Source organism: Chionomys nivalis, chromosome 9, assembly GCF_950005125.1.
Source record: "Chionomys nivalis chromosome 9, mChiNiv1.1, whole genome shotgun sequence".
NCBI lineage: Eukaryota > Metazoa > Chordata > Mammalia > Rodentia > Cricetidae > Chionomys > Chionomys nivalis.
In genome coordinates, this window is record NC_080094.1 from 21,056,122 (window position 1) to 21,077,537 (window position 21,416).

Here is a 21,416-nt window from a genome sequence, read left to right on the forward strand (position 1 = left end):
AGCCTATTTGTTTTGTAGATGAATAGAGCAGAGAGACAGAGGTAGGGTTATTAATACAGATAAACGACGAGGCATGGCCAAGTGGTGGCGGTGCACACCTTTAATCCTAGCACTTGGGAGGCAGAGGCAGGCGGGTCTCTGTGAGTTTGAGGCCAGCCTGGTCTGCAAAGTGAGTCCTAGAACAGCCAGGGCTTTACAGAGAAACACTGCCTTGAAAACCAAACAAAATAAATAAATGAAGTTGATAAATAACATGATTATCAGTAGCTAGGCGCTCTGCCTATTGTAGCCAGATGTGGAATGCTTACAGAGGCTTAGGAAGAAAACATGAGATGCAGGGTCTGGCTTGTATGCAGAAAGGAGTCCACAGCTCTGTTGGAAGGAGAATCAGCGTGGAGAGTCTCCAAAGCCTCCCTGGTATGGTGGGGAGCCATTGTCCCCTGCCACTGCCCAGCTGATGCGTCTTCCTGCAGATGGAGCTGAAGGCTGGGAAGGGCGCCAGCGAGAGGCCCGGGCCTGACTGGAAGGCTGCACTGCAGAGGGAGCGGGAAGAGCAGCAGCACCTCCTGGCCGAGTCCTACAGCGCCGTCATGGAGCTGACACGGCAGCTGCAGATGAGCGAGCGCCACTGGAGCCAGGAGAAGCTGCAGCTGGTGGAGCGGCTGCAGGGCGAGAAGCAACAGGTGGAGCAGCAGGTGAAGGAGCTGCAGAACCGCCTCAGTCAGGTGAGGCGGGATCCAGGCGCTCAGGCAGCAGAAGCGCTCAGAGAGGCTTGAGAGCCAAGCCATTGCCTTTGCCTCCGTCTTTCAGGCCCCCCTCTGCTTGCTCCGCTCTTACGCATGCCAGCCTTGCATGCCAGCCTCATGTAAGGCTGCTCATCTTACAGCTTAACAGTTGCAATAAGAACATTTTTTTCCCCTGCAAGTTCACATTGGCCAGGCGTCAAGTCATGATAAGGCCATTATTATGGCCTATCAAAACCAGGACCCAAAAGGGAAGAGCCAAGAGCGCTTCCCATAGGAAAACTGCAGTCTCTGACCAAGAGAGGGAAACCAAGAGCTAGAATATCACAAAATACACACTCAGTCTGGCTTCCTCCATTTTTGCTATGTAGGTCTACACCTGTGGAGAGATTTCTGTTTGTTTGGTTGGTTGGTTTGGTTTAATTGAGTCATCATGTTCCTGCGTGCACACTTGCCTCTCCCGTGGAGAGCCTCATTCAGTTTAACTGCTGCCTGACTCTACCATTCATTATTCCACACAAAGATCTAGGTCCCATGTTTTCATTGGGGAGCTGGCGAGGTCTCTCAGTTGGTAGAACACCTGCCTAGCATGCATGAAACCCTGGGTCGGATTCCCAGCACCACAGGAACCAAGCGTGGCAGCTCGTGCCTATAACCCTTTGAGAGGTAAAGACAGGAGAATTTGAGGTTCATGGTCGTCATCCTCAGCTACCTAGTGAGTTTGGAGCCAGCCTGGTTTACAAGGAACCCTATCTCAAAAACCAAACAGACAGAAAGTAGCCTTCTAGTGTGATCTGTACATGTACATGTGTATACAGTATTACACGTGTACATGTATATACAGTATTGTTACACATGTACATGTATACAAGGTATTACACATATACATGTATGCACAGTATTATGCGTGTACATGTGTATACAGTATTACACATGTACATGTATATACAGTATTACAGTACTGTGTTCAAAGGGCACTCAGGTGTATAGTGGGTCAAAAGGTGACTGGCCTCAGGGGTTTTCCCATTGTCATCCATTGTTATCTCGTGTAATGCTTGTCCCGTGTCCACCACCACCACCACCATAGCCAAAGCAGCATGCAGACCTGCTTTGGTTTTTCCTCTCCAGCTTCCTTGACTTCCCTGTCTTTGGACTCACCTGATCAGGACGAGCATCTCTCTAGGAGTTACCTTCTTTGTATGTCTTCTCAGAATGCAGTCTCCAACCCTCCCAACCCTGAAAGGTCACTTTGCAGATTAGCAAAATGACCCAAAATGCCCTGCTTAACTGTACAGAAACATGGCAAGAACCTCACATCTGGCAGATTTTTTTTCTAATATTTATTTTTGTTTCATGTGAATGAGTGGTTTGCTTGCATGTATATATATGTGCCATGTTCATGCCTGATGCCCTCAGGCCAGAAGAGGGTGTTGGGATTCTTGGAACTGGAGCTACAAATGGTTGTGAGCTGCCATGTGGGTGCTGGGAACTGAGCCTGAGTCCTCTGGAAAAGCAGCAAGTGCTTTTAACGGCTGAGCCGTCTCTCCAACCCCAACATCGGGCATGAGCTGACCTTTTGCCAGGGACTGAGTTTTCTCCAGGGTCACACTCCTAAGGGTCCCGTTTCCTTGGTGTCTGTGTGGCAGATTCAGGCTGGTCCACCCACAAATGAAAGCATGCTCCCTGTGGTGTGTGGAACGCTGGGCAGAGCGCCCTTTGCCTCATCCGGCCACTTCTGCCTGTGGAACGATCCCTTCTTGTCACATTATTTCCTAATGGTTTGAAATTATTAAGCCAAATCCATGCCATGTTTAGTGGGGTATCAGCAAATACACAACTGGGACCTCCTGGCTCATAGGTACTGAGTCCTGCACTTCGTTTCCCAGCAGGGACCTTGTGTGGAATTTTCTGACTTCCTAGTTCTGATCTCCTGCTTCCCTCAGTTCAAACCAAGACACCCAAAGTTGCATCTTCTTTCTCTTATTTTCTTCCCCCTTCCTACTTTTCTTCCTTTTTGCTTTGTTGTTTGTTTTGAGACTGAGTCTCTATGTTCCTCACTTAGTAGTTGTCCCAGACCAGCCTGGAATGCTCGGTTCTCCTTCTTCAGCCTCTCCAGAGCTAGGATTACCGGCATCAGTGCTCACATCCGTATTAACTGTGCTCCCAGTGAACCAGCCTAGTCAAACAGCCTGCAGAGCAGCAGGAAGGTGTCTTAGTCAGTGTTCTATTGCTGTGAAGAGACACCGTTATCACTGCACCTCCTGTAAAGGAAAACATTTAATTGGGGCTGGCTCGTAGATTCAATCTGTTATTGTCATGGTGGGAAGCATGATAGACATGGTGCTGGAGAAGTAGCTGAGAGTTCTATATACGGATCCAAAGGCAACAGCGATTGCTTTTCTGCCTAGCCGGTCTAGGAACTCCACCATAGGTTAAGTAGCGACTGTTAACTCTGCTAGCCATGTCAGGAAGATGCCTGCCAGTAGCTGCGTGTTATTTACTGTTTTCCAAATCCACCTGTGGGGGCTCAGATCTGCTACGCACTGAGAAGCTAATGCCAGGCCATGGTGTGGATCATGAGGGCTTAAAGAGTTGAACCTGCCGAGTGGCCCTGCTCCGAGTAGCCCTGCCCACCCACCCACCCACCCACCCTCTTTCCCTTTCTCAGCTGCAGAAGGCTGCCGAACCCTGGGTCCTGAAGCACTCAGACCTGGAGAAGCAAGACAACAGCTGGAAAGAGGTGAGGACATCCCAGCTACGTGTGTTTCATTGGCTCCCGACAATGCTAGGGAATTTCTTGTTTATGGGAAAGATGACGGAATGAATGTTAGCGCTGTCCCCAAAGCCATACCTTCCTCACACCCATGATGCCTGTCCATGGATTGGCGCTTGGGAAGGATCCTCTGCTGGGGATGTCTGTGCCTGGGGGAAGCTCCAGGCCACTGCAGTTATACTTCAGCAGAAAGCAGGCTGTGTGGTCTTAGGCGAGACACTCTCCATCTCTGAGCCCAAGCTGTCTCATCGCCCTGGCCTAGTCCTGAGTGGGGTCAGTAGGGTCACACTGGAGGAATTTGCACATAGATCCAGGGGCGTTGTCCATAGAACACAGAGCTGAGTAAAAAAGATTATTTACAGGCCTTCGCATCGCCCCTCCCGCCTCATGAAGGCATACTTCTCAGGAAATGGGGCTACAGAAGGCAAACGCCTATTCTGGGGAACTGAGACACGGGATTTGTGGGGCTCACAGGGCTAGTGATGCAGTTCTGGTAACTCGTGGGCCCTGAGGACCTGGTGTGGGAAAATCTCATACCATCATAATGATGCCATTACCATCAACCATATAGCGCCATCATGGAATAAGATCTGAGTCTCCAACAGCCCCTCTTTCCCTGGACCCTCTTTGTCCACCGGGAACCTGAGCCTGGGTCACATCACTGCTGGAGGAGAGTGGGGTGTAATGGTCTAGATACTGGCCAGCGGGCCTTTTCAACTGCAGCTGAGCACATCTTACTTGGAAGAGAGAACCCGCATGCGAGGCCTGGTCAGCTCCCACACTGGTCTACTCTTTCCTTTCTTTCACACGCTGGTAACTAGAACTATTTCTTGTCTCTCCCTTTGACAGACACGAAGTGAGAAGACCCACGACAAGGAGGGTGTTTCTGAAGCTGAGCTTGGGGGAACCGCCTTAAAGAGGTGCTGGCCCCTCACCTTGCCCCCGTCTTCCCCCCATAGACCCTTGGGTTTGACTCTTTGCTCCCCTGCCCCATGTGTCTGTCCTCTTCTGTCCCTGTGAGAGTTGGGAGAGCCGCCAGATGGTTTTTTCTCTGGGACCCTGGTCACTTGGGTATGGGAAAGCTTGGGGCCATGAGGATTACAGTGTGCAGTTTAATGTTGATTCTGGGTACAGAAAGCCAGGGCTTCAGCTGCACTTGCTGGAAAAAAGCTGTTTGGCTCCTTTGGGGATTATCTTTTCCTCCCTGGAGTTTGAGTCACGGGAGTTGTTGGACAGGGTCCATTGAACCCAGCCCCATGCTGTGACCAAGGGGACGTCCAAGGATAGTGTCTCCACCACTAATACCCTCCATGAAAGAAATGATGGGCAATACAGAACATTCTAGAATGAGGGGGCCACTGGGGCCAGAGAAGGTCAGCTTTCAATTCTAGCTCTGCCATTTCTAGCACCAGGGCCTTGGGTACCTCCCTCTCTATAGTGGGATAGTTGGAGACTCCCCCTCTCTATAGTGGGATAGTTGGAGATGCCCCCCCCCCATAGTGGGATAGTTGGAGATGCCCCCAGAGCTCCCTAACGACCAGTCATGTGCAGGAGAGGACTTCCTGGAAGCAAACCCTACCTGGATATAAGACAGGGAATGAAGACAGTGAGTCAAAGGAATTTCAGATGATTGGCAGGGGATCTGAGGTACTGCCAGGTTAGTCAGTGGGCAGCTGGAACTCAAAATTACTGAGGAGCCTGGGAGCCAGGAGAGGCCAAATGAGTCAGTCAGAGCAACCTCAATTAGGTATGAGGAGGCCAGGAACTTACTGCAGATCCCGCCCATTGTGTGCTATGTTCAGGGGGATTGAAACTGCTGTTTCTGGCTTCCTCTATCTAGAGGCTAAGTGCGGTCCTAGTGTTTGTGCCTCTTGAGTATGTAGGTAGGTGTATAGAGGATTTGAGGAGGTGCCAGCAGGGTTGTCTGTCGGAGAGACCACATGCATATCCAGGAAAGTAGGCTAGCATGCTTATACGTTATTTTCCATTAATCCCATTTTCTTCCTCTACTCTTCCCAGGACCAAATCAGTTTCCTCCATGTCTGAGTTTGAAAGTTTGCTCGACTGTTCCCCCTACCTTGCTGGTGGAGATGCCCGGAGCAAGAAGCTGCCCAACAGCTCTGCTTTTACCTTTGTGAATACCGAATCGGTGGAGCCTGAGAAAGACGCCAAGGAAAAGTCTGGGCTTTCCACCCGGGACTGCAGCCGTGTGGGTACCCTGGCCTGCCAGGAGCCTGCAGGGAGGCAGATGCAGCGCAGCTACACTGCTCCAGACAAGACGGGCATACGAGTCTACTATAGTCCCCCAGTGGCCCGGCGCTTGGGTGTCCCTGTGGTCCATGACAAGGAGGGCAAGATCCTCATTGAACCAGGCTTCCTCTTTACCACAGCCAAGCCCAAGGAGTCAGCCGAGGCAGATGGACTGGCCGAGAGTTCCTATAGCCGGTGGCTTTGCAACTTCTCCCGGCAGCGCCTGGATGGAGGATCTGGGGGCAACACCTCGGCTTCTGGACCTGCTTTCCCGGCAGCCCTGCATGACTTTGAGATCTCGGGCAACATGAGCGACGACATGAAGGAGATCACCAACTGCGTGCGGCAGGCCATGCGCTCTGGCTCACTGGAGAGGAAGGTAAAGAGCACATCCAGCCAGACAGTGGGCCTGGCCAGTGTGGGCACACAGACCATTCGGACGGTCAGTGTGGGCCTGCAGACTGACCCGCCCCGCAGCAGCCTCCATAGCAAGAGCTGGTCACCCCGCAGCTCCTCTCTCATGTCAGTACGCAGCAAGCAGATCTCCTCCTCCCTGGACAAGGTCCACTCGCGCATTGAGCGGCCATGCTGCTCGCCCAAATATGGCTCACCCAAGCTCCAGAGGCGATCAGTGTCCAAGCTGGACAGCACCAAGGACCGCAGCCTGTGGAACCTGCATCAAGGCAAGCAAAATGGCTCCGCCTGGGCCCGCTCCACAACCACGCGGGACAGCCCAGTGCTGAGGAACATCAACGATGGGCTGTCCAGCCTTTTTAGCGTGGTGGAGCACTCAGGGAGCACGGAGTCTGTCTGGAAACTGGGCATGTCTGAGGCCCGAACCAAGCCCGAACCTCCCAAGTATGGCATTGTACAGGAGTTCTTCCGGAACGTGTGTGGCCGGGCCCCGAGCCCCACGACTGCAGCAGGAGATGAGAGTTCCAAGAAACCAGAACCCCTTTCCCCTGCCAGCTACCATCAACCTGAGGGCGTAGCCAGGATCCTGAATAAGAAGGCAACCAAGGCAGGTGGTAGTGAAGAGGTCAGACCCACTATGCTTTCCCAGGTGGGGAAGGATGGTGCCCTTCGGGATGGAGATGGAGCCTTAATTCTTCCCAGTGAGGTATGGATGGGTTTAACCTTCTATCAGGATGTGGGAATTATCCTAGAAGGTTTGAGTGCTTGTTTTGTTTTGTGCTGTGTTATGCTTTTTTATTCTTTAAAGTCAGACTATCCTGTAGGCCTGGTTGGCCTTGAACTTTCTGTGACTGAGGGTGACCTTAAACTCCTGATCCCCTTCCTGTTTACCTCCAGTGTGCTGGGATTATAGGTTTGTGCATGACACCTGGTTTATATGATCTGGGATGGGCATAAACATACCTGACGTGAATAACACAGGTCTTGTGCCAAGAGATGGGTGGACATGCATAACCATTCGCTTTGCCACCGTGCTGCAGAGATCTGCAGCACACCTCCAGAGGAGACGTGCCTACAGAGTGGCTTGGGCTTCTAAGATGTTAGCATTCTGTGTGTGCCTTGGTAGCTTGAGATTGCTATAACAAGATGATAAATGACAGGAAAAAAGCTTCGAAAAGCTCCAGATCAGAGCTTTATCCACTCCTATTCTTAGAAGGCTGGTTCTACCCCATTCACCAGCTGCCCCTTCCCCACTCCAACAAGGCTTCATGTCTAAGTCTTCTGAAAATGTCTTGCTGCATGCCCCACTCCTGATACCAATTTTGTTGTGTTAGGGATTGTTTGAAATTTAGTAAATGTGTCTACATTTGTGTTGGAGATGGGGAAGGAGTGGCTTCTGCAGGATCGTAGAGTCTCAGGGACCCCTGAAGTGGGTCTGGTGAACTCTGCAGTATTTCCCTCTTCTCTTGTTTGAACTCTGATTTCTTCTGTGGCTCCTCTCTTTCTTTCTGTTTCTTTTTTAATATTTTAATTTTATTGTTTGCCATTGATGTTTGGCCTGCATGTATGCCTGTGTAAAAGTGTCAGATCCCCTGGAGCTAGAGTTGCAGTCAGTTGTGAGCTGCCATATGGGTGCTGGGAATTGAACCCAGGTCCTCTGGAAGAGCAGCCAGTACTCTTAACCAGCCATCTCTCCAGTCTCCTGGGTTTTTTTTTTTCTTTTAAGATTTATTTATTTTATATTTATGTGTCTATATGTGAGTCCACTTGAGGCCTTTTGCATCATGTGTGTGAAGGTGCCTGCAGAGGCTGGACACCGGCAGGGCCCCTGAAACGAGTTACAGGCACCTGTGAGCGCCTGATGTGGGTTCTGGGAACCAAACCCTGGTCCTCTGCATGAGCAGCAAGTGCTCTTAACTGCTAAGCCATCTCTCCAGCTCTCTCCCGCTCTTGTTCTCACTCACCCCCCCCCGCATTTGCATAAGGATCAGGTAGATCATCGCTGCTCTGGTTCTATATCTTCCAATTCAAGCACCTAAGAGACATTGACTGAAATCCCTCTGGCCCAGTTCTGTAGTTTCAGGAGAAATAAATTGATTGGCTTAACCTGGATGAAATGGACCCCGTGGTGTGGTTTGGCTGTAGATGGGGGCGGTCCCACAGTATACGCAGCGAGGGCCGGGAAGGCCATGGTGGGATGGGATTGTGGCTGACTCAGCAGGTCCATTTCTCCATCTCTGTGTTTAGGCGGTTTCCAGTTTCACCCGTGATAAAGAATGCTGTATTGAATGTCTTGTTTCTTTAAGTTTGAGCTTCAGAAATAGGATAAAAGAATATTTAAAAATTCTTTTAATTCAAATAAGGCATTCGATGTATCACCAAATAGTCTTCTAGAAGAGGTTGTCTAGATTAGGGTCTAGCTCAGTTGTACAACCTAAGTCAGTAATGTGTGAGGCCCTGGGTTTAGTCGTAGTATATTCAAGAGAGGAAAGAGGGAGGATGGGAGGGGGGAGAATGAGGAGGAATATGAGAATGAATGAGAGAGTCTCATTTTATGTTTTGCTTTTTTTTAAAAGAGAGTCTCATTTTTAAGGGTCTAACATAAGGTCTGGTCAACGATTTAGTTCTGGTCTGAGTCTCAAGGCCTGAGAACGAGGACAGTTAATACTTTAATTGGTTCTGAAGGTGAGCAGCCTCATGGCCAGGAAGTGCCCTTGTTTCAGTTTAAGTCCAAAGGCAGGAAAAGGGACCAGCAAAAAGTCCTTGCCCCAAGCACGCTGATCTAGGGTTGATACCTGAAGCTCACAAGGTAGAATAAGAACAGTGACTACCACTGCATGAATGTATATACGTATAGCCCACAATACAAAATAAGTGAGTAAATGTTTTTAAAATTAATAAAAGTGGAAGCAGGAAAAAAAATCTGGTGTCCCCAGTCTATAGGTGTCAAGCATGAAGAGTTTGCTTACTCTGGGGAGAGGCAGCCCTTTTGTGCTATTCTTACATAAATGCCCAGAATAATGTTGGACGTGGTGTCTAAGGGCTCTGTGGCTTAGCCATGTTGATATAGAATGAGCCATCACAAACCAAAAGTGGTAGCTGGCACACACTTTTAATCCCAGCATTTTGGAGACAGAGACAGGAGGGTCTCTATCAGTTCAAGACCAGCCTGATCTACATGGCTGGTTCCAGACCAGTCAGGCCTACATAGTGAGACTTCGTCTCAAAAACAAAACAACAGCAACATCGTGTCTATAAAACCAACACAGTAAGAAAACAGTGTGAGGCCAGGGAGCTGGCCCAGCTTAAGAGCATTTACTGCTCTTGCAGAGGAACTGGGTTCAGTTCTCAGTACTTACTTGATGGCTCAGAACTGCCTATAACTCCAGTTCCAGGAGATCCTATGCCCTCTTCTGACCTCTGGGCACTGCACACACATGGTGCATTTACATACAGAAGGCAAAACATTCAGACACATGTAAATAAATACATCATTTTTTAAAAAAGAAAGAAAGCAGCAACAGTAGAGGACTAGAGTGTGGTTTGATGGTAGAACCACTTGCCTGGCACACAGGAAGCCCTGAGTTCAAGTCCCAACACTTCCAAAGAGAAAGAAAGGAAAAGGGAATGTGTCGTTTAGCCATGTCGGTTGCGTAGCGGATACTGTGCCGTACCATTTACATGTTGTGTTAGCCATGTTGAGTGCACAGCAGGTACTGTGCCGTTCCACTTACATGCTGTGTTTGATTTGACCCTCACAGCACTGAGAAACACAACCTGCTTTCGCTGCGGAGAGGAGGAGATAAAGGCTCATAGATATGTCATTTGCCTAGTAAGTGCAGAGTCAGAACTGACCAGAAAAATCAGGTTCAGCAGCAGTGCTTTTGACCATTTCTGTGTTCTGGTAATTACAAGAATAAATGAGCCTGGCATGGTGGCACACACCTTTAATCCCAGCACTAGGGGGGCAGAGGCAGAGGCAGGTGCATCTTTGAGTTGGAGGCCAGCCTGGTCAACAGCCAGAGCTACACAGAGTAACCTTGTCTCAAAACAAACAAACAAACAAACCGACAAACAAAAAAACCCTGAAAACAAGAAAGAAAGAATGGATCTACCTATATATACTCAAAAATGGATTGGGTAATCCCCAGTACTCCCGGGGAAGAGGAAAGCATTTACCAGATGTGAGAGCACATACCCATAATTCCAGTACTTGAATAGCTGAGACAAAACACCACAAGTTGAGGCCAGCCTGGGCTATGTAGTAAAATCAAGCCGCTGGAGCTACATTGTGTGACTATTACAAAGAAGCAAACAGAAAAGTAAATTGGAGCTGAGGATGTCACCGAGTGGTTGAGTGGTCGAGCACCTGCCTGGCCTGCTAAAGGCCCTGGGTTCCATCTCTAATGATGGGGTTGAGGGGTGGGGAGTGAATTGGAAGATATTTATTTCCATTCAGTAGGGTATAAATGAGCCATTAAAACAGAGACCCAGAGGCTGGAGAAATGTTTAGCAGTTAAGAGCACTGACTGCCCTTCCTGGGGACCTGGGTTCGATTCCCAGCACTCACATGCTGTGTATAACTCCAGTTCCAGAGGATCTTCTTCTGGACTCTGTGGGCACTGTATACATGTGGTGCACAGACACACATGCAAGCCCAAACACAGTAAAAATGACAGTAAACCAAATCAACAGAAACCTAGATATTCGCAGTGGCAGAGAAGGGTTTGTATTTTGCAAATGCAAAAATATAAACTTTGGGGATGAGGCTGGTGTATACATGTGTAGAACCATGGATAATGTCTGCTTTCTTCTCTGTGTCTTCCAGACTTTATTAGAATGAGGATCCATTGCTGCCCTAATAGGAGTAACATGTTAAGATTGGTCTAGAACAGGGTTGCAGCTCCTGGGAAGCAGTGTGAGACATGGCTGAGTCCCGGCTCCTGGGGGGCTGCGCCAGCACCTTGGGCTGCTCCTGACCTTTTCCCTGTCTCTTTCCAGGATGCTGTTTGTGACTGTAGTGCCCAGTCTCTGGCCTCTTGCTTCGTCCGGCCATCCCGCAACACCATCCGACACTCTCCTTCCAAGTGCAGGCTGCATCCTTCAGAGTCAGGCTGGGTCGGGGAGGAGAGGGCAACCCCCCAGTGAGTCACAGAGCAGCCAAGCTCCCCGCCTCAAGCAGCCTAGACCCTGGAGATGAGGCAAGGGGTCACGTCCTCAGCCTCGCTCTGCCTGGGAGGAACAGCAGCTATGCCACTGCCAGAGAAGAGTTTTTCAAGGTAAAGCAGGGTGTCCCACTGACTGCTGGGAGGTGACCTCTGATTTCCAGGGGAAGGCAGTGAGTAGAAGAAAAGACCAACCTGGGTGATCAGGACTGGGCTTCCCAAGCACCTGAAGAACGCCACACGTCATCTCTGGATCCTGAAGGGGGCCTGGCACCACCCACACCACTCCTTAGGATCCAGAAAGGAGGCATTTCTGGGCAATCTCCAGGAATGTGGCTCACAGAGATACACCCTATTGACCGCATGTGGAGAAGCCACTGAGAAGATTGGGGCTTTGCTTGGGGCCCAGCTTGAAGCTCTTGAAAGAGCTGGCCTGGGCAGTGTGACCATCGTTGCTTCTTTCCTCCTCCCAGCTTTACTGATCAGGTTGCTGGGCCTTCTTGGAGCAGGGAAGGGGGATATGATAGAGCAGAACCAAGTCCACTTGGAATCCTGGAGCCCTGGATCCCCCTGCCTGTACCTCCATGTAGCAAGAGCTGGGGGGCAGGTAAGAGTGTGTTAGGTTCCAGTGGAGGTCAGAAGAGCTGACTCCCTTGTCAAGGTGTCTTGAAGGCCCAACTTGCATAGCAGACTCCTTGAGAACAGAAATGGGTAGGGTCCCTCTCAATACCTGATGCAGAGGTAAAAGCCTACATGCCTTGCCTTGATTCCCTAGGGCCTCTTTCTTGGTAGCAGGGATGGGTGCCACAATCCTGCATGAAGGAGGGGGCAGAGATGCTCCCTGGGAGAGACTCTGTTGTTCAGGTCAGGCCAGAGAGCACCAAGAGGCCAGTGGCCCATGACACAGCCCGAGACAAGGGCCTACAAACATTTCTTGCCTAGATTGTTTATTTGAATTTTTCATACTATAAATATTTAAGGTGATTTATTTTAATAATTTAACTTACTGCCTCCCCCCCCAATCCCTTAAGGTAATTTATTAGAGATATTCTTGCCACTGGGACAACGTGGGGCTTGTGACACCATGGGGTCCCCCATGTGGCTGAGGCAGCTCAGCACCAGGCTCAGATGGCCTGGTCTCGTCAGGAGGGCCCCTTGGCAGAACTGGGGCTCTGCACCTTGTTTCCCCAATACCACTGGCCATTTAGTCTCAGATGGCTATGTTTTACTCATCACCCGGTACTTGGCCTGGCCGCTACAGGCCAGCTTGTGAATGCTTCAGACATGGTGTAGGCCAGAATGATGTCATCACTCCACAGACATCCTTCATGATCCCTCGCATCCCTCCCGGTCCTCCAGCACCTTTCCTCACAAGTCAGACGTAGATGACTGCAGCTCTCTTCTGAGCACAGCGACCCCCTCCGTGCGCCTGTGTAAGAACTCGCAGGAAAACAGGATGGACTTCTAGAATGTTCTCTATTGCAGCTTTGCACATGGATCTGAGAGTGTCTACCAGCCTGCCAGCCTGTTCACCAGCCCTTCTCTTAGCCTTATAGCCACTCATGGCTCTTCTTCTAGCCCCAGCTCTACTGCCTGTCCTTCCTACGCCCCCCAGGAGTTGCCTGAGCCACACCAGTGTAACTCGAACTGCAGTAGAGGGAGCTCACCTGCCTCCCCTTGGTGCCAATGATGCGCTGCTCTCCTCTTCCTGGCTGGGGATTCAGACTCATCCGAGGATGAATTGGCTTCTGTGCAGAGTTTCCCATCAGGAAGGCAGAGAGCCAACTGCAGAGGTAGTTTCCTCCAGGACCAGGGAGATGCCTCTGCTCTCCCACCTACCGGTTTCCAGGTTACCTCTTTAGGGACACCTGGAACAGTTACCCAAAGCCCCTTGACCCCATTCCCTATGGGCAGTATAGCAGGGTCAGTCCCTCACACCAGCTGTTGCCTCGTGTCCTAATGACTTGCGCAGGCAGAGTCAGCAGGCCGGTGGATCATGGGCCAGTTCCCTCCAGGATGCTCCTGCTCTCCTCTAAGAGGTCAGAGGCCCCTCTAAGGTTATCTCCAGCTGAGGGGACCACATCAGGCCACAAGTCACCAGAGGCCTTCTGCCACCTCCCAGAGCTGCTGAGAGCCAGGGAGTCTTGAAGAAAAGCCCCCTAGACCTGAACCCCAGGGCTTAGGGGCCACTCAGCCTTACCATCTGTCCCACCTGTCCCATCTGTCCCATCTGGGTCGTCGTGCATTCCCACGTCTCAGCACCTGGCCCCCACGGCCCCCAGCAGGTGTTGCAAGCGCCAAGTCTTGGTTTTCAGTCCCTGTTTCTAATTCTTGCTTGCCACTGTGCAAGGCCACCTGTCATTGTCCCCATAGAAGCCTCTGTACACAGGGCTCAATGGGGTTGAAAATGTTACATGTAAATATTGGTTTGGTTTGATCTTTAGCATTTTACTTGGTAACTGGTTCTGTTTTCTTTTGGGGGGTGGAAGGGTTGGTTTGTAAATCTCTCTACTCTTTTGAAATGTAATTTCTAAGTTTGTTTGTTTCTTCAAATGCCTTTTATGTCTTGGTAACATTCCCAAAGCAGAAAACTGCCTGGCTTACATGGGGTACTCCCCCTGGAGGCCTGGGGTCATGGGAAGGAGCAACACCCTTCCTCCCAATCCATCCTCTTTCTGTTCACCTCCATCTTTCTCCTTTTCCTTCAGCCCTCTACTTCCTTTTCCTCTCTCTCTCTCTCTCTCTCTCTCTCTCTCTCTCTCTCTCTCTCTCCCAGTGTCCCAAAGGAACCTTGGGCCCTAGTCCTCTAATAGATTGCCTGGCTTGGGCCCACAGGGTTGACACAGATTGGCTGGGGGCATGAGGGTGAATTGCATGATTGACACTAATCTATGTCTCACATCTTCCTGGGGATAAACCAAATTAGACCGTCTTGGAGGCAATGGTGATGGGTTTTGAAATGAAATTCAGAACCCTTGAGACCCCCTGACCGAACAAGGAGAATCCATTTCCCTTTGCCCTGTAGCCTTCTTCCCAATCCTTATCCTACCAAGGCTTGTTCTCCAGGAGCTCAAATTGGGCCCTATCTCTTGTCTTCTCCAGGGATGTTCATCTACCAGCAGGCTTCCAGGTGACAAAAATAAGCACTCAAAAAACTTGACCTTCTGGACACTACTATGCCACTCCCTGTATCTTTCGTGGATGCGTCAGTCACTCAGCTTTGTCTCTTGCCCAGAGACCCTTCCCCCACCTGCCTCTGGAGTGCTGGGATTAAAGGCGTGCATCACCACTGCTCAAGGGCAGCTCTTAAGAGGCTTTTTGACAGTCCAGGGCTTAGCGATCTCATTCTACAGTTCTCATGCCGGAGCCTGGAACCAGGAAGATTTCTGCCTTACAGCGGGACTCTTGCCTGCTTTCTGTACAGACTCACTGGGACGCTGGCTAGGGTCAGGGCATCCCAAATTTGCCACTGCCGAACCCAGAGGCAAGACTTGCAACTCTCTGAACCTTTGGGGTTAGCTCTCTGGGAGATCCGTATGCAGCAGTGACTGGTGTTTACACTCACGGGTCCAACCATTCACAGCTGATACTTGGTGAGCCAGTGCTCATGGTGCTAGGTCCTTGACAAGAGCCCTGAGCACTGAACTGGAATACTGGGGACAGGGGTGTCTCAGCCAAACTCAGCTTTGGGTAAATTGCCAAAGATTTCCAAAGGGCACAAAAAACAGTGTTTCACCTTAGTCACGTGTTTCGTGAAATAACCAAGCTAGAAGTGTTGAGGCTGATGGCGGCACAGCCCTTTCATCGCAGCTACTCAGGAGGCTGAAGCAGGAGGATCAAGTTCAAAGCCTGCTTGGGCTAAAGAGTGAGTTCATGGTCAGCCTGGGCAGTTTTCTGAGGCCTTGTCTCAAAATGAAGATTTTAGAAAGTGCTGGGTAGCTCAGTGGTAGATGCTTGCTTAGCATGTGTGAGGCCCTGGGTTCTTTCCCTAGTATTGGAAAACAAAGAAAATGAGAAAATCAAAGGATGAGGACTGGGGACATGTATGTCAGTAATAGAGCACTTGCCTAGCATAGAAGAAAAAGAAAATTTTTCCCCAATCTACCCACTATAATCCCCATAATTACACAATTTAAATTATACTGCCCCCCCCCTTTTTGTCTGTTTTTTGTTTTCAGACATGATCATGCTATGTATCCTGGCAGATCTGGGAATTGCTATTTTGACCTTAAATTTGTAATTCTCCTGTCTCTGCCTCCCAAGTTTAATGAATTAATGATTAATAGGCATGCGGCACCATCCACAGCCTTAAATTTCATTCTTGAGTTCCCTGGCAATCGCGGTAAGACGAGAAGCCTTTATCGTTTCCAGCCATCTGTCATGTGAGGCAAGCGTGTTTGCTCAGAGAGACTGATGTGGAAGCGTGAGTTCTTTCCTCGAAGATCGAGGAGCTGCTTGATTTGCCCAAGATAAAGCCTGTTTTCCGGGTGACTGTTTTATAAAATAATAAACTGCTACCAACTTGAATGACCTTGGCCAAATCACATAGCTAGTCTATGCCTCAGTTTCCCCAGCTACAGAGTGGTGGCTATGCCAAAGACCAAATATATCATGCCCGTTCATCTCCTAAGAAAAGCTGGCATTCTATCAAATCTGAAGTGAAACTGAGCACTCTCAGAGGCATCGAGGCGCTCGGTGCCCTGGCTCTGGGGGTGGTGTGTACCTCCTTCTCTCATTGGCCTTAAAATAAATAGAAGGGACCACAAGAGAATCTCAGTCACCATGCTCACATTTTAAAATGCTACTGTAGTCCTTTTAAGTGTGTGTGTGTGTGTGTGTGTGTACACATGCTAGGAATGAGACCCAGCATGTGAGAGAAGCACTTTTTTAAAAAGCATTTTTATTTAGAGACAGGGTCTCCTGTATCATCAGTTGGGCTCCAAGTCACTGTATAGCCCAGGATGACTTGAGCTTCCAATCTTCCTGTCCATCTCCGTTGGCATTTGCCATAACCCCTGGCCTTAGTGTCTTTCATGTACATTCACAGTATTGTGTCACCACTACTAGCTCCAGAACTTTTTCTTGGTCCCAAACTGAAATTTCACCCCCTCGTAATAATAACTGACCCATAGACAATAATTCCCACCCTTGCCCCAGGGATGAATGACCTCTGCTCTATTTCCTTCCTTTTTACACTGGCCTGTTTTAGGTACTTGTGTAGGCAGAATCCAACATTTATCCATTGTGTCTCACCCATCCACGTTTTACACGTGGAGAAGGGAATGGCTTGCCCAAGGCCTCACAGCAAGGCAGAGATGGAGGTAGCTACCAGCACATCCCAGAGCTCCTGGCTCTCAGTAGATTCTCTTAGGTCTTGGCTGAATCCACATCTTCCCTCCTCACCTCCACCCCCTCCTTTATCATCATCCATATCATCATCTCTATATTATCTCTTCCTGCCACCACTTCCTGGCTGGTTTCTGCCACCAGATGAAGTGGTCCTAACCTAGGACCAGATTTTCTTCTCTGGGACCCTGGGATTTTTACAACACCAGCCCTCAGCCCTCCCATGTCCTCTGGTACACTCTTCCCTCTTCTGTACGGACTTTTGTCTGACCTTGGCCATCTCCTCCCTAGCCCTACAAACTCATTCCCCCACCCCCTCAGGGGAGGATCATGTCCAGTCTGTCTGTCTCCCAAGGTTTGCTCTCAGATCTGGAATTATCCAGTCTTGTGTTTATTTTGTATTTTTCCTAGAGGGATCCCCTTTGTTCTGTGCATCCTGCAACGCCATCTCTTCCAGCCCTTCTCATCAGACTCAGCCCACTCCAGCAACCTCCCAGCCTAGAACACCCCCAGTGCCACCCCGCTCTCTGCTTCCTGTCTTCCCTGCTTCTCCCAATATAGCTGCATCACTTTCCACTGGGAGGATGTGGAGGATGTGAGGTGGACATGGACCCAGTGTTCACCTTTGGGTCTTCTCTGTCCTGCCCACTCTTGGTGACCTTGGTATAAAGCAGGGGAAATTTGACTTCTCTTTGGTTTTATCTCTCTGTCTGTCCCATCTGTTCTCCTCTGCCTTTCACCTTCTCCAGATCAGCTCATGTTGGCAGAACCTCACCCACCTGAAGCAACAGCATTCGCAGTTTGCGGAATCCCCCCAGACCCATGAAAGGTGACTGAGGACATGATACTGGGCCACAGTCCTTGTTAGGGCTCCTCTGTCATCTGACCACTTTCCTTCCTCACCTTCCTGGGAGCCTTCGCATCCTTTTGTCTACCCCACTGACCCTGTTCCCCCTTCTTGCCTTCATGTGCTCTTTGAAACTAAGGGAAGAGTCTTTGGTTTCCTCTGCTATCATGGAAGGACTGAGGCAGTCAGGGTCTGGAGTCCTTGTCACACCACATCCAAAGCCACCTATGCCACCTCTGGGAAGAGAGACCTCAGCTAGCAGTCTTGGAAACCCAAGTTTGAGCGTCCCGGTTTTATGGTTCTCCCAGAACACCAGAATGACTCTATGTGCTTTAAACATCCTTTGTTTTGGGATCCTACGATCTCCACTGGATCCTCTGGGCCCTGGTACCCCTGACTCTTCTCTTGGCTCTGCCTTTGATTCTCTGTGCCTTATTTTACTTCTCTGCACAGGGGGGCTCACCCACCACCTCTTTCCCAGCATCTGCCTAGACCTCTTGTTACCTCTAGAGCTGGGCCTTGCCAACACGACTTGCCATAGGAGTACCAGGTTGCCAAGGCAACTGGGGGTACTTCTGAGGACTAGTGTCTCTCAAACTCTGTCCCGGTAGTAGAGCGTCACCAGGAAAGGTGACAGAAGTGCAGATTGTTGGCCATGTCCAAGACCCATGGAAGCAGGCCCAGGAAGTTAGGGTTTGAAAGAGCATCCGGGTCATTCTGATGTAGACAAGTTTGCCAACGACAACAAGGTTGTTGGTCTAGATGAGCTTGGGCAGTACCTGGGCCTGGCCTGGGCCAAGAACAGTGGAAAACAACCAGTCAACCAGACTTGTAGATCCAGGGCCTCTGTCCCTGAATAAAACATCACTGTGGTGTCTCCTATTTTTGGAAGCTGGAATGGGGGGCGGGGGAGACAGCCCTGCAGCTTTCCTGTTACCTCCCTGGCTCCATTTCAGCCCAGCTCACCAGCCCCATCTAATTTGCATTTTGTGGAAATCTGTATACATGGTCCCAACAGACAAGCACGGGGATGGGGGAGTCCCCAGAGGCAGGAGGTAAAAAGGACCCTTTTCACTTTTCCCTTAGGATCCTCATCATTGCCCAAGGGAAGGACACTTGCTGCAAGAAGAGAATTCCAAGCCCTGTCCCCATCAACACTCCCACACCACACCTCCTTATCCTCCCAATCCCAGGGAGACCTGTAACAGTGCCAAAAACCAGTTCCAAAACCCAGCACCTGGGAAAAAGCTAGAAACTGCCTTTCCTCATCCTGGCTCCCCTCCCCCACCTGGCCAATACTGTGAAGCCCCTTCCTGCTCAGTCGTGGGCCCTGGGGGACCCCTCAGGAGGGAAGGGACCAAGGGCATCTTTGGGCCAACTATCCACCTCTCCCTTCCACTATTCTCCCTTCCTCCCCCTTCTTTCCCTTCTCCTCTTCTTCCTTCCACTATCCCCACCTGCCTTTCTGCCTTTAAAGGCTCCTTCCTGCGATGGATTGGGTGATAGGAGGACCGTAGTCTAGTCCACCAGCTCTCCTCGCCCTGTGTCTTATTTCAGACATGGCAACTGTACAGTGTAAACTTACAAAGTGTTTTTAATGGTTGTAGATTGGAAATAAAGTATGTCATATAAATGGTTGCCTCCTTTCTGCTCTCTGCTTTTCCCTGGAGAGGCTGGTGGGGCCCCAGCAGATTTGAAAACTGACTGCATCCCACCTGGGATTGCTTAAGAGGGGACAACTGAAACCAGCTGGCTGCTTTGGAATCACCTAGATGGGGCCATCCGGGGTTCTGATGGCTCATGGCTGGTAACTCAGTCTCCTAGGAAGTGTGTCATTGCTACTGAGAAACAAATGCAGAAAAATAGAATTAGACTTTTCTATAACTCAATAATTTATTGTGGTAGAAAAGATACTTTTAGACATTATAGTGGAATTAATCATCCCAAATGTATTGTATTCTACCAGTGTTGTGGACTGCGGCATAGGGAGTTAGGCATGATTTCTGGAGGCTAGCAGTCAGATATCAACTAGGCTGTGAGTATTTGCACCTTTGCGTGTCTAGCAATGGAACCCAGGATCTGTCTCGTGCATGTTAGGCGAGCTCTCTACCAGAGAGCTATAGGTCTAGGCAGCCTGAGTTACTCAGATTCCTGACTAGAGCTGGAAGAGCCGGCTACAAAGTGGCTAATTCACAAACCCAGGAAGTCAGCACTGGCTCTCAAGACTCAGTTCCTCGACGTGTGGGGTAGCTTGTGTATCCGTGCAGTGTGGCCACTAACTGTCCTCAGGACAAGTGATCTTTGAGAGAGCAGAGTAGAAATCACAAAGTCGTTTATGGCCAAGCTTAAAAGTTACATTTTGGGGGCTGGGGAGATGGCTCAGTGATAGGCTGCTGTCTCAGAGGACCCAGATTCAATTCCCAGCACCCACATGGCAGTTCACAACTGTCTGGAACTTCGGATCTGATACCCTCATACAGACAAAAACACCAATGCACATGAAATAAAAACAAATGATAAAAAACAGATTAAAAAGTTACATTTCTACGGTATTTTATTGGTTATATAAAACCAACTCTTTTCAGTGCAGGAGGACTAAGCAGACACTCTTTACTGTAGGAAGAGATTGCACACCAGGAAAGTGGCTTCCTGTATGTGAGGGACGCAGTGAAGAAACTGCCAACATAATCACTCCGTGAGATGGTTAAGGTTTTTATTGTAGATATGAGACAAAACGGCCAGAGGCATCTGAAAGAGTCCAGAACACAGAGAGAGAAGCAGACTGGACATGTCCAGGGTTGGGGAAGTGAGAGAGAATAGTGGAGACAGCCAGCGGGGTAGCAAGGGATGGAGAGTAGGGCATAGTGGGGTTGAAGGAGTAAGAGAGAAGGAAGTGCGGAACAGTAGAGACTAGTGAGCTGTAAGGAGTATGAGGAGCTGGGAAGTGGGAATAGAACCTGGGAGGAGTGTAAGGTGGAAGAGGACGGGAGAAGGACTAGCTAGTGTGGTCTCTGAAATGTGTGTAACAGGTACGATTGATAGTGAGAGAGCCTGCAGGGCACCATGGGCTTTGTTATGCTGGTAGATACCACAGGCAGGTGGGAACCAGTTTTACAAGTTTCCAAAGAATGCTGGTTTTTATTTAACTGCCAGAAATCTTCCTATAGTCCGGTTTTAGCTCATTTCTGGATATTTGGACAGCCTGAGACCTAACAGCTACTTTGGGAGATCTTTTATGGGGGGCTAACAGCAATCAGACCTGTGCCAGGCATGGTGGATATAATAGGTGGGTGCTGCAGCCCACTCCTCCCAGCCCAGCCTAGATTCAGGTCCTAAGATGGGGAAGGGAGAAAGCACTGGCATGAAAAAATGAATTGTCTGACCACCAACCTGATGAGTTTCATACAAGTGGCCCGCTCCAAATAGCTCAAGCCATCTTTATTTATGCTTCAAAAACAAGCATGTTTTTCCATACTAACAAATACGTTTTCCCCACTCTCTGATGTTAACCTCCAGCAAAAATAAATATGGATCCCCCAACTTTTACATCAAAACATCTTTTAAATTGGAAACACTTATTTTGCTAACTTGACCAAATATTGAGCCAGGTACATTCTATCTTTACAAAACTATAAGGTGATAAACATAGGCACACATTTTCAAGAACAACAACATCGTTCAAAACTTAACAAAGTATATTTATAGAAATAGGGGTGAATTGCTTCTAATCTTGTCAGCACTAAATCTGGACAGATCCCAAGGCTTTTGGTTTTTGTTTTGCTTTTGTTCGAGACAGGGTCTCACTATGTAGCTTTGGCTAGTCTGGCGCTCTCTATGTAGACCAGCCGGGCCTCAAACTCAAGAGATGTGCCTGCCAC

General features: G+C 49.5%; 1 protein-coding gene across 4 annotated transcripts in view; it reads left to right on the forward strand.

Annotated features, from left to right (window-relative positions):
* The window catches only part of Soga1 (suppressor of glucose, autophagy associated 1), a 62,702-nt gene extending 43,542 nt beyond the window's left edge, over positions 1–19,160 (forward strand). For all 4 annotated transcript variants that reach the window (XM_057780138.1, XM_057780139.1, XM_057780140.1 and 1 more), the window contains 5 exons: positions 474–725; positions 3,412–3,483; positions 4,366–4,436; positions 5,536–6,886; positions 11,182–19,160. In XM_057780138.1, coding sequence (XP_057636121.1) covers positions 474–725; positions 3,412–3,483; positions 4,366–4,436; positions 5,536–6,886; positions 11,182–11,328 — 1,893 coding nt within the window. In that variant the 3' untranslated portion in view covers positions 11,329–19,160. The remainder of the gene's footprint in view (positions 1–473; positions 726–3,411; positions 3,484–4,365; positions 4,437–5,535; positions 6,887–11,181) is intronic.
* The last annotated feature ends 2,256 nt before the right edge of the window (positions 19,161–21,416 follow it).